Source organism: Chanodichthys erythropterus, chromosome 6 (assembly GCF_024489055.1).
Source record: "Chanodichthys erythropterus isolate Z2021 chromosome 6, ASM2448905v1, whole genome shotgun sequence".
In the NCBI taxonomy this organism is placed as follows: domain Eukaryota; kingdom Metazoa; phylum Chordata; class Actinopteri; order Cypriniformes; family Xenocyprididae; genus Chanodichthys; species Chanodichthys erythropterus.
In genome coordinates, this window is record NC_090226.1 from 27118319 (window position 1) to 27130355 (window position 12037).

At 37.4% G+C, this 12037-nt stretch overlaps 1 protein-coding gene across 1 annotated transcript; it reads right to left on the reverse strand.

Annotated features, from left to right (window-relative positions):
• Positions 1-635: 635 nt before the first annotated feature.
• rpf1 (ribosome production factor 1 homolog) lies at positions 636-11431 on the reverse strand. The gene is made up of 9 exons (XM_067388524.1): positions 11134-11431; positions 10761-10817; positions 7089-7169; positions 6896-6991; positions 6621-6774; positions 6410-6492; positions 5667-5848; positions 1256-1382; positions 636-1136 (listed from the first exon to the last, which is right to left on the reverse strand). Exons 1-9 carry the CDS (start codon positions 11377-11379, stop codon positions 1095-1097), a joined length of 1068 nt encoding a protein of 355 aa, XP_067244625.1. The 5' UTR covers positions 11380-11431; the 3' UTR covers positions 636-1094.
• Positions 11432-12037: the final 606 nt, after the last annotated feature.

A 12037-nucleotide genomic window follows, 5' to 3' on the forward strand; every position in this document is an offset into this window, starting at 1 on the left:
TCCATTGTTCATGACAGTATCCCATTATGTAAAACATGGGGCCTGTTGCATAAACATAACCATTATGTTTATCCATTGCTTACTTTTCAGTATCAAATTAGACCAATCTACATTTTTTATAACTAACTTATAAAGGTTATGAACAGTCTTGAAGAAAAAAAGACATTTTAAGACTAGGCTTAGCAGTTTATACAACAGGCCCCGGATTTAGTATTTCACACTATGTCATAAATTTTCCTTAAATATCTTTTATATTTTTGATCTGTGGATCAAGGGCTATGCTGGTTTCTACAGAATTGATTTATGTGTGCTGTACATTTAATTTGAACTTTTGTGGGTTTTTTGTGTATATAATTATTTCTTTTTTGGTTTGTGTACATGCATGATCTTATTTTCAAATACAAACGAATGAATAAGAAATTTAGCAAAAAACAAAACAAAAAAAAAAAAACTTTGAGATCACGTCCGCGGCATAAATGAACCATGTTTTCAAAACTGCCAAGTAGCAGCATTTTAAAATGTTTTTACATTAACTATAACATCTAATCACTCAACAACCCTGTCTTCATGGACTTGCATCCAATCGTTTTTTTTTTTTTTTTTTTTTTTTTTTTAAAGTACAAAACCTTGCAAAGTAATAGTGACCACTGTGAGAAGCCAGTTTTTATTAAAAAAAAAAAAAAAAAAGTCTACAATGACAGCCTAGTTTTAACTCTTTCCAAGTTACTTTTTGCATATTTGAAAGTATTTTGTGTATGCCCCAAGTTAAGTGTTGCAAAATTAAGACAGAAAGATAGTCTATTTAACACAAACACACCCCAAATACTTGAGTAAAGGAATACAAGTATTTACTGAAGTATTTAAACATGCCTTGATTCATTTGTCATGCCTCTAGACAAATCAAGTATCTTTCTGCCCAGTGATGTTACAATATTCTTATGCAAATTACCACATTAATACAAGATAATATAATACAGAAAATACACAGCTTGTGTTTCTATAAACACTTTATATTTCATTTCTTAAGTTTTTTTTTTTATATATATATATATTTATGAAACAAACACTGTTATCCTGTGTTTCCAGTCTGTCCCTCAAAGATGGAATTTTCTTCTGCTGGAATCCATTTCATGGCGCTAAAACACAGTAAGAAACCATTAATAATGCATGACTGCCAAAAATAACTGACAAATCACAGCACATTTAAACAACCAATTTTTTTTTTCATAGGTGAGATGTTAGATTTAGAACTTACTTTGTGAACCCATTCATATTCCCCAAACTTTGAATCAAAGGTTCCTTTCTGTAAGGAGCGAAGTTTGAGAGTGAAGCGAGGTCCTAGTTCCTGTATACCCACTTTCTTTTCATTCTTGAAGATGTACCTGAATGATACACATGAGTTTATTCAGTCATGTAGAAACTATGATTTTTAACCAGTTAAAATGTAACTGATTGTACAATATAATTCTGACAGTGTCTCTACTTTTTATACAATGCATTCATACTCTATTCTGTAGATCAAGTTCATATTTTAAACAAACAACATAAATCTCCTTGTGAAAATACTTGCACTAACAAACCCTGGTTGAGAGTATTTTTCAATGAACTGAATGGAATTTGTATATACAGCCATGGCTAAATGTATTGGCAGTGACAAATCATGTTTCACAAAATTTGCTTTTTCAGTATTCAGTATGCTGGATATCAGCTTGTGGGCCAAATCAAGACCGATGGATTTCCATTCTTGCCTTATTAGTGCTCAGAGTTGATCACAATTTGTGGACTTCTGCTTGTCCACTTGCCATTTGAGGATCGACTACAGGTTCTCTCTGGGATTAAGATTCAAGGAGTTGTCTGGTTGCAGATCCAAAATTTTAATGTGATGATCTCCGAGCTACTTCATTATCATCCTTGTCTTATGACATGGTGCTCCATCATGCTGGAAAATGCACAGATCATCACCAAATAGCTCATGGCTTGTTGGGAGAAATTGGACATTTAGGACATTTTGATAACCATATTCCTGGCAGCGTTTTTGGGCAGAATTGTGAGAGAGCCCACTCCCTTGGATGAAAACAATCCCCACACATGGAGGATGCTTCACTGTTAGCATGACACAGGACTCATGATAGCATTCACCTTTTCTTCTCCAGGCAAAATTTTTTTCCAGATGTCTCAAACACATTTCTACCAATAAATTTACATGACTTTTGAGGCAAATATTCATTACCTAACGTTCCATGGAACGTCTGTGTACACATGTAAAATAAGAATAAAAATCCATGTTTAAATTTAAATTCACAGCATATCTTAACGAATTAATGACAAGCTGTGTGGTTTAATAAAAAAATAAACATTTATTTAAATAATGCTGACACACCAGTAAGATGGTTAGATAGAATACTGTGTCTGACCCTCAGAACTCCACTGTGTAGCAACGGATTAACATACATCAATGGGAGGCAACAATGTTATACTATATTTACTATAAGTAAATAAAAATGTCCAGTAACTTTACAAGGTGGTAGAGCCAGAGACAAACCTTTGGAATAAAAAAAAAAGGTAACTAAGGGGCTGTTCACATATATTCTGTATTTTGCACGTTCAAGTTTGTTATTTCAAATGTTATAACAAACGGCCACAACGCGCAGGCTGCTACCAATAAAATATTATAATTAACAAAATCCATCTTTACACTGCAAAGCTGGAACAGAAGCTTCATCTGAAACAGCATAAATGTTTTGTGTTGCTCATGAATTATAAAATTAACAGGAACTCACTACAGGGCCATTCATGTCAATTAATGCTCTAGATATTGTAATAATGATTATTAACCTGATTAATAGAATTCCTAAAAATGTTTTTTGTGTTTGGGAAAAACTGCACATAACATTCTGGCTACACAGATCAACAACAATCTAAGAACCATTTATGAATTATTTTAATGATTTTTACACATTAGTAAATGAAGACTAAGAAATCTTATCAGCATGATGAATAAATTATATTAACTGGAATAAACTGTATACAGAAAGGGAACACCAGCTTGCTGCCATCTTGGAAAAGTGTATTTAACATTCCTGTTAAAATCACGGAAGCTGACTATACTGATACATGAATCTCTTACATCGAATCTGCACTTTGTTGTTTAAGATGGGAGAATTCATGAGTTTCAGTTAGAATTCAGTCAGAGAGCGTGTGCACTAAACAAAACTCTTCATTTCAGCGCTGACTAACCTGAATGCCTCTGATTGGCCTTTACATTCATAAACTCAATAGAAACATGTGATTGGTTATAATGCCTAATGCTTGTACATGACTGTAGAAACCCTGCAAACAATAAGGGGACTTCATCAGAGAACACAACTTGCACTACGCATCTCTTTAACCTGGCATACACAACACATTATCAATTTATATTTTCAAATACGTCAAGGGTTATTAGGCTGCATAAATTAGTTCAGCCAGAACAGGGAACACTTCCTATAACACCAGATGTACTTGTTACATCAGAAGAAGAATGGCATCTACGCTAATATTATTCTTTCTGTTTATCCCGAGGTTTACCGTATTCAACCGAATCCAGGCCTGAATCCACCCCTGAAGTATCAGCAGATATTGAGTCAACTAGATCATCCATTGTGAAGGCCTCATTGACACGACAGCAAGTGGCACAGCTCCTCAACAAACTGTCCATACCGCAGTGATGAATAACGATCCTCATCTGGATTGAACTGGAATAAATACTCTGAATGTTGCAATCCAATCAGACTTATGATAGCTACCTGAATCATAAAGCATTGTTCCTCTGGCGAACAGTGCTTTGTTACGATTCAGGTAACTATCAAAAGTCTGATAGGATCGCAACATTCAGAGTATTTATTCCAGTGGCCCCCCGACTAAGCCTAGTTTCTCCCAAGGTGTTTTTTTGTCCTCCATTTTAACACCTATTTGCCTCCTGTTTGCCACCTGATGTCACCTGTTGGAGTCTGGGTTCCTTGCCGCTGTCACCTTTGGCTTGCTTAGTTGGGGACACTTGATATTTGATATTCAACAGTGCTTTGATCTGCCTGCATTGACACTTCTTGTCTAGCTGCTGTGCAGCCAAAATTATATACCAGTTATCCATGTAAAGCTGCTTTGACACAATCTGCATTGTAAAAAAGCGCTATATAAATAAAGGTGACTTGACTAGTCTTCCTTGTACTTCCTGCAGAATTTTGGGCTGTCCTTGATGTTTTACTTGGAGAGAAGTGGCTCCTTTACTGCCCTTCTTGACTCCCGCTGTGCATGCAGATACACTCACACTTGCTGCCAATATTGAGCAAACTCTGCACTGGTGGTAACACGATTCTATACCTGACTTCTCAGAAGTAGATGGTTCTGGCACTTGCTGAATACTCCGGGACATCCTGAAGCCTTCTTCACTGCTGCTGAGCCTCTCTCCTTTAAGTTCTTTGTGATCCAGTACATTGTTATTTCAGGTGCAATATTCTTTGGAGTAATTTCCTTGCATGTGAGATTTTGATACAAATTGATGATAGGTGCTTTTCAAATGGAAGGCTGCATCCTAGTGAGGCTGTGTCCTTTCTAGTCCAGTCCTTCAGAGGCTTGTAGACTAGAGTCTTTCTTAGCATTAAACGCTAGAATAGCAGCCAAGATATGCAGCCTTAAGCCCCGTGTATACTTCAGCCGTCCGCGTTCGTGCACCGTCCACATGACAATTTTCGCACACCCAGTCCGCGTGCAGCCCAAATTTTGAGACCGCGAGGACGGTGCGCATGCAACAGCGCATGCGCAAGCAGGAAAGAAGAGTCCACTAGGTGGCAACACGCATAGTATTGTGCACAATGTGCAGTCGAAGAAGAGTGTGTGAAGAGCGATTCAAAAACAAAGACGAGTGAACTCAGAAGCATACCTTCTCCATCGTTTTTGATTCCTGTTCTCTTGGTGTATCTTCTGAACTATGCCGCAATGGTGGATGCACTATTTTTCTAGGTGGCAGCACGCACAGTACTGAGCACAAAACGTGCAGTCGTCGAAGAAGAGTGTGTGAAGAGTGATTCAAAAACAAAGACGAGTAAACTCAGAAGCATGCCTTCTCAATCGTTTTTGATTCCTGTTCTATTGGTGTATCTTCTGAACTATGCCGCAATGGTGGATGCACTATTTTTCTGCTCCGATCCTGCCCAGCGAATGTCCAGTTGTCTGGTAACAGTATAGAAAAAAACTGCACTGCGCATGTGTCGAACTCGGTCATCCGCACGCAGCCTTGGTTTAGTTTACTTTGAAAGATGCGTGGACGCGACTGCGTGCGGAAAGTGAAGTATACCCGGGGCTTAACTAGGACATGGCCTTCTGACTGATATAACACTTTCCCATGTGCTGATGATATGATTAGAGAAATTATGCTAGCTGGACATTTTGTGAAATTTGGGTTGTGATAAAGTTCCTTTTTTTTCTTTTTTTGGCCAATGAAGCTTTTTGCAATTATTTAAAATCATCTGATCACTCTGCACAATAATCTAGAAACAATGTGAATCAATGCATAAAAACTGAAACAGAAAACTTTGCGAATCACAAAATTAATGTCACTGCTGATACTTTTGCCACGGCTGTAAGCCTCATTTATTACCTTCAAACTACTCATATGATCGAACACTTACCTGTGAAACCTGAAAAAGATGAAGTCCCTCTGATTGTGAAATGTGGCGACCTGACGGCCCACAAACTGTGGATCATGAGGAAATAGAGCAGCAAACAGCCGGCCGATGGAGTGACCGAGTCTAGTAGTGAAGTTGTTGAGGATGACTTCTGGGACATGTTCTGTTGGGTCCTTACCTCTTCTCTAGTGAGGAAAAACAGGAAAAAATAAGGACAGGGTTGTGAGCTTCAGAACTGAAAAAAATCATATTAAACCACCCAATTCCTGAATTTGAATTGATGTAGCAAATAGGAGGGTCTAATTACCTTTCAAAATTAATTAAATCTTCAAATGACATTTTTTGGTGCTGTATGGCAAAATTTCTAATGGCTTTTAATCAGTTTGAAATCTGACTATACTATGATATGAGAAATCAATTTTTTCTTGGTCTTTTGACATAAGTGGTCTTTGTATCATTACATCCTGCAAGTTCCATAACTTAAAATATCATCAATAAAAAATATATAATCAAGCTGTAAAAAAAGTTTTGTTTCGAACCGATTTGCCATGTGATGTCACAGGGGCACAATCATTTGCATACAACTGCGTCTGGGCAAGACAACAACGCCTACTTTTGCATCGTTGGAAATATGTTGTATCATAAAACATGGACCAGCAAAATCCCTTGTGTGACTGTACTGAATCTTATAATTATAAGCAAGTAAAAAAAAAAAAAAAAAAAAAAAAAAAAAAAAAAACACTAACCTTCATTTCCTTGCGAAGACGAACATTACTGACTTTGAAATGTGCAGTTGGCCCGTCAGGAAGGTGACAGAGAACCAAACCATCTGTGACACTTTAAGTGAGGGAAAATCCTTCAGGTAGAATTCAGCGAGCGTTTCTTATAAGCAGACAATACAACCAAATCTCACAGATCAAAGAAGTGGTTATATAATGAAGTCTGAACAAAGGATACTTGGCACCTTTCTGTCCTCATTGATCACCATCAGATACGTGAAATCTCTAGATATACACTGTGGGATGATTCTCTTCAACGCTAGACCTCTTCTGTAGTAGACATGTGCATGTGGGATTACTGTTGCCAGCTGTTCACAAAACCTCACTGTCCTCTGAAAACATGCAGAAACAAACCCATAAGAACAAAATATTTGAAGGATATTACTATTCTTAAATGGTTAGTTACAACAAGAGTGAATTAGAAAACAAAACAGTAAACAAACTTGAACTCACTCCTCTGGGCCTGTCTGAAGTGGTGATGAGAACTTTGGGATTTGTCAGCCGATTGAAGTAAGCAGCAAACTCATCAGTTCCTTCATCAAAAGCCACCTGGATTTTAAAAAACAAAATCAACAAGAGTTACTTCTGAAATGGTAAATGATGTCTACAGAAGCAGGCAGCAGGTGGAATAGGGTTCACAAATCACCTCCTCATCCTCTGGGTTGACTGTAGTTTCGTCGTATATTCTCTGGTTTTCTATTGTCTTGGGCACTTCTTTAGGTGGCGCCTGAAAAGACAAAATACATGGAAACAGTGACTTGAAACAATTTGCACAAATTAACCGCAAATTTAATGCATTTGAGGTGAGCAATATACCTGTTAAAAATGATATATTGGTAGAAATAAGATAAAAAGACCATGTATAGCAGGAATAAACCATTTCTTTTAATGAATCATTCAAAACAACTCATAAAGCTACTATTTAGATCAGTCTAACGAATGAATTCACTGAACCCTTCTTCAGAGCAGTTCCTGAATCAACATCTTACTCACTCAGATGCAGCTTTTCATTTTTTCTAGTGATGTCCATCTCGAAATGAAGCCACTTGTGTACTTGAGGTTTGTGAAACTTATATTAGTGTCATTATTGTGTGATTCTTCATATGACAATGTTAATTACCTCAAAGTATTGAGTAATGTAGGCATTAACCATTAAGAATTATCCTTTCCATTCACTATCGAATTGTTTTGCACACAACTAAATTATCTAAAGTATCATATCAATACTAAAATACATTAGCTTTTCACCAAATAGAGGAATGGAGCATATGAAGTATGTTTTGAAATTAAAATAAACATTTCATAAAACATTTAGTTCATAGAGGAGCTATAAATGTATTTACACAGAAATTACAAAAACAGTAAAGTTATTTTTTTCACATAACATTTTTTCAGATATTATGTGCTTTATGTGGGAACATCTAAATTATTATTTTTTGTACAAGTCAATTTAATCTGACCATACAGACCTCACAAATTACATAACCTTAAAGGGTTAGTGCACCCAAAATGAAGTACTCACCCTCATGTCGTTCCACACCGTAAGACGGAACACAAATTAAGATATTTTTGATGAAATCTGAGGTTTCTTTTATCCACCATAGAAAGCAAGTTTATTACCACATTCAAGGTCCAGAAAAGTAGTAAAGGCATCATTAAAATAGTCAACGTGACTACAGTGGTTCAACCTTAATGTTATGAAGTGATGAAAATATTTTTTGTGTACAAAAACAGAACAAAAATAATGACTTCATTCAACAATTTCTTCTCTACCCTGTCAGACTCCTACACATTTTACATTGTATAGACAGCGCAGGCTTCCAGGTTCTTTACATCAGAACGCTGACTAAGTATTGGCCGATGTTGTACACGTGAGCACCACAATGCATGCATGTGATGCTGACGCAGGAGCCAGTCAATACAGAGTCGCATTCTGATTTAGAACCTCTGGAAGCGCACAGGTGAGTGACAGGGTAGAGAAGAAATTGTTGAATAAAGTCATTATTTTTGCACACACAAAGTATTCTCGTTGCACAACAAAGGTTGAACCACTGTAGTCACGTTGACTATTTTAACAATGTCTTTTCTGGACCTTGAATATGGTAATTACATTGCTTTCTATGGGGGACAAAAAAAAACACTTCGATTTCATCAAAAATATCTTCATTTGTGTTAAGAAGATGAACAAAGGTCTTACAGGTGTGGAACGCCATGAGGGTGAGTAATTAACAGAACTTTCATACTGAAACTAACCTTTTAAGTAATTTTGCAAGAATCTGAAAATAGAAAAGTCTCACTGCATGCAATGAAAAAATAATGTAAAATAGGGAAAATAGTTAAACATTGAAATATACATTGAAATTAAATTATTATTACATTACTATTTTTTTCAATAGTTTTTAATTACTTTTCTTTAAAAATATTTAGTGTAATAAATCTAGATGGCAACTAGGGATGGGCATTTCAAGCAAAAATAATATTCGAAAATCGCACCCCTCCCCCGCACCCACGCATCAACACAAACAGTGGGAGAGAGACCATTCACGCTTTCAATCTGTATGATATTGATAAACTGTTTAATTCATTGGAGAATATGCCGTCTTAACTCAAGCCATATAATGATTGTAATGTGCTAAAACATATTAATATGTTCGTTAATATAATTGAAAGTAAAATCTGCATGGCCATTCATAACAGTGCGAAGCAGAGCGAGCGCTTTCAATTAATTCCTACGTTGAGCTTCCGGAGGAATAAACTGAAAACGCTCGCTCTCCGCCAGTGTGGACTATCAGTGTCGCTCGCTTGCGGCGTTCGCCTCGCTTTTGTCCAGTCCGGCACCTTTTTGTGGACACGCACCATGAATGACTGAAGCCGCCTTTCCACTGCACACGACATTCGCATCCGATTGTCGCATTTCGCCCCCTAGCGGCAGTCGCACGGAACTTAGAAATTGGTAGTGAAGCAACCGTTACCCTCGGCTTATTCCAACCCAAGCAACCACCATGGTAAACTGAACGATTTTAATGAATGTAACGTTAATGCATGTATGAATATATCCATACAAAGCAAATGACCCTCAATACATTTGAAATAAAAACATACTAGTAGATTTTATAGAGCTTCAACGTAAAAATTTATTTAATAATCATAAAATATCTTTTTTTGTTTTACATAATTATTGATAACCACCATTTTAAAGAAATAGTGTTTATATAATAACGTTAAAGTGTTAAAATATTGGTAATTCTAACTTCGTGCTCATCGTTTTGACTAGAGTACATCATATCCGGTCGGCCGGTCGCATACGGTCTAGCCGCAGAAGTTCAAATATTTCAACGCATCTGAAGCTCAAATCGGATCCGAAATTTCCGCATTCGCATATGATCGGAACTCCACGCAGCCCCCGTACTACTCTCCATTGGAAACGAATGACTTCCGGTCCAACGGCTGTCGTTTGTCGTGTGCAGTGGAAAGGCGGCTTGAGGGGATTTTACTTTAACTTTCAAATTAGCGCCAATTCGGGAGCGGTGACAAGTTATGATACCGATTTTGTTCCTGAACACCGGCAACACCGACTATCGCAGCAAGCTTACCTCAAGCCATATTGATTTTAGGCTGCCCAAACTCGTTATATCATTGTGAACAGCCTGAATGACGGCACGTGTGTCGTGTGAACACTGATTTTAACTTCTCTGTTATATGCCACGCTTGTCTATGTTCTGCTGTTGACAGCTTTTTAGGTGCGTTATTGGCAGCGCGCGCGCGCCTCCCTCTGGTTACATGAACGTGTCACCATTGGAAACATGAGGATTCGCACAACCTATTCGATATTCTATAATTAAATCGACTAATCGAATATTCGAAAATCGTGACACATCCCTAATGGCAACCCAGATAGCAAATGACATTTGGCCCAGTTGTGGCCCACATACCACATGGAACCACACACTCAACCTGTGTGTGGCTGACAATAGCATACATACCCATCTATGGCACATATGGCTCAGTTCTGGCAGCAGCAAAGGTCACATGGGCCACGTCTGGGCCATACACAGCAAGTCTCACACAAAAACCGGCTTTATGTGTGTGGGCCAGATACGGCCCATATGACCTTTACCGCTTCCAGAACTGAGCCATGTGTGTCAGAGTTGGCCCTGATGAGGCCCAAATATGAATGCTATCTGGGAAGTTTTTAATTTAATTGCCCATTCCTATCCCTATGTGCAAAGAAATCATTTTTGCAAGGGAATGAGATTTATTATCTAATGTAGTTGAATGAGATAGATGGATGCTGTGAAATACAGTACACCAAACATACCTTATCACCAAGAGCTTTTCTCTCCTTTTTTCTTTTCTTTTTCAGTTCCAACTTTTGCTGAAAGACATAAATGATAGCTTTAACATATAATATAGAACATTTGGGAAATTCTTTTAATTCTAGAGCTGACTGTGTCTCAGACCTTAGTGAATTATACAAGTGGTGTTTTTAATTATTCTTTGAAGTGAACGAAAAGCACCAAAGGCGCACTTGTCCTTTTTGCTCATTTTAGCCATTTTAGAATCATTCTGTCTTGATCATGATGCCCAAATGGCTGTCTGTCCTGGCAGCTCTTTACGTTTTGAAACACAGCCAAATTGTGCGTTCATGAGCGCTTCAATAAGAGTGTAAAGTTATGTCAGTGAGATGTCACCTTTCTTTTCTGCTCTTTCAGTTTAAGGAACATCGCATGTCTGCGCTGCTTGTTTTTGATATCGGACATGCTGAATGTTGGAGGAAAACACGCTTCTGACACTGGCTTCTCGTCCTTTACTTCACCCTCCACCCGATCCATCTTCTCCACTGGAGCTTCGTCAGGTTTCGCCTTTCTTTTTGTTTTTTTCGTTTTCCCCTTTTTCTTAGAAACATTTCCTGGAGTTGTTAACTCGGTAGAATCCATTTTCTGTTGCTGCTGTCTTCACGTGTGTGAGAAACTCTACTTCCGGTTCAACTGGAAGTTCTTTCTGCCACGTGAGTTGGTGTTGTGTTTAGCGCATAGCGTCTTCTAGCGGATAGTCATAATTGTTCAAAATACATTAATATAATATAATATAATATAATAAATTGGGTCATCATTTACTTTTTTTCTCAATTTACATTACATTACAATTTACATTACTATTCTTACCTAATATTAAAGGTTCAATAAGTAAAATATCCAAAAACCACTAGGCCAGTGTTATATGTTTTGTTCACGTTAGTAGGCTACTTACAATATCCCAAATGTTTCCAACTATTTGTAAATCGTGAGAAAATTGCAATTTTAACCAAGGCTCCAGGACGTGTGAGGAGTCCCCTGTCAATGGACTATATGCACGGAGCGTTCTTTAGAACTTCCGCATTAATATAAGCCAGCTCGAAAACTTCCGGTGAGTCATTTGCTGGTGTGTTGAGCATCAGTACTGTAATACTTAGTTTATAATCAGAATATAGTCACTTAAATAGTGTGGCATAGCATTAATTTAGTTAAAAAATAAATAAATAAAGACGTACCTCAATGTTCCTCCTCGGCTAAATTCAATTCGACCATTAGTTTTCACACTTTTATGTGGAAAAAA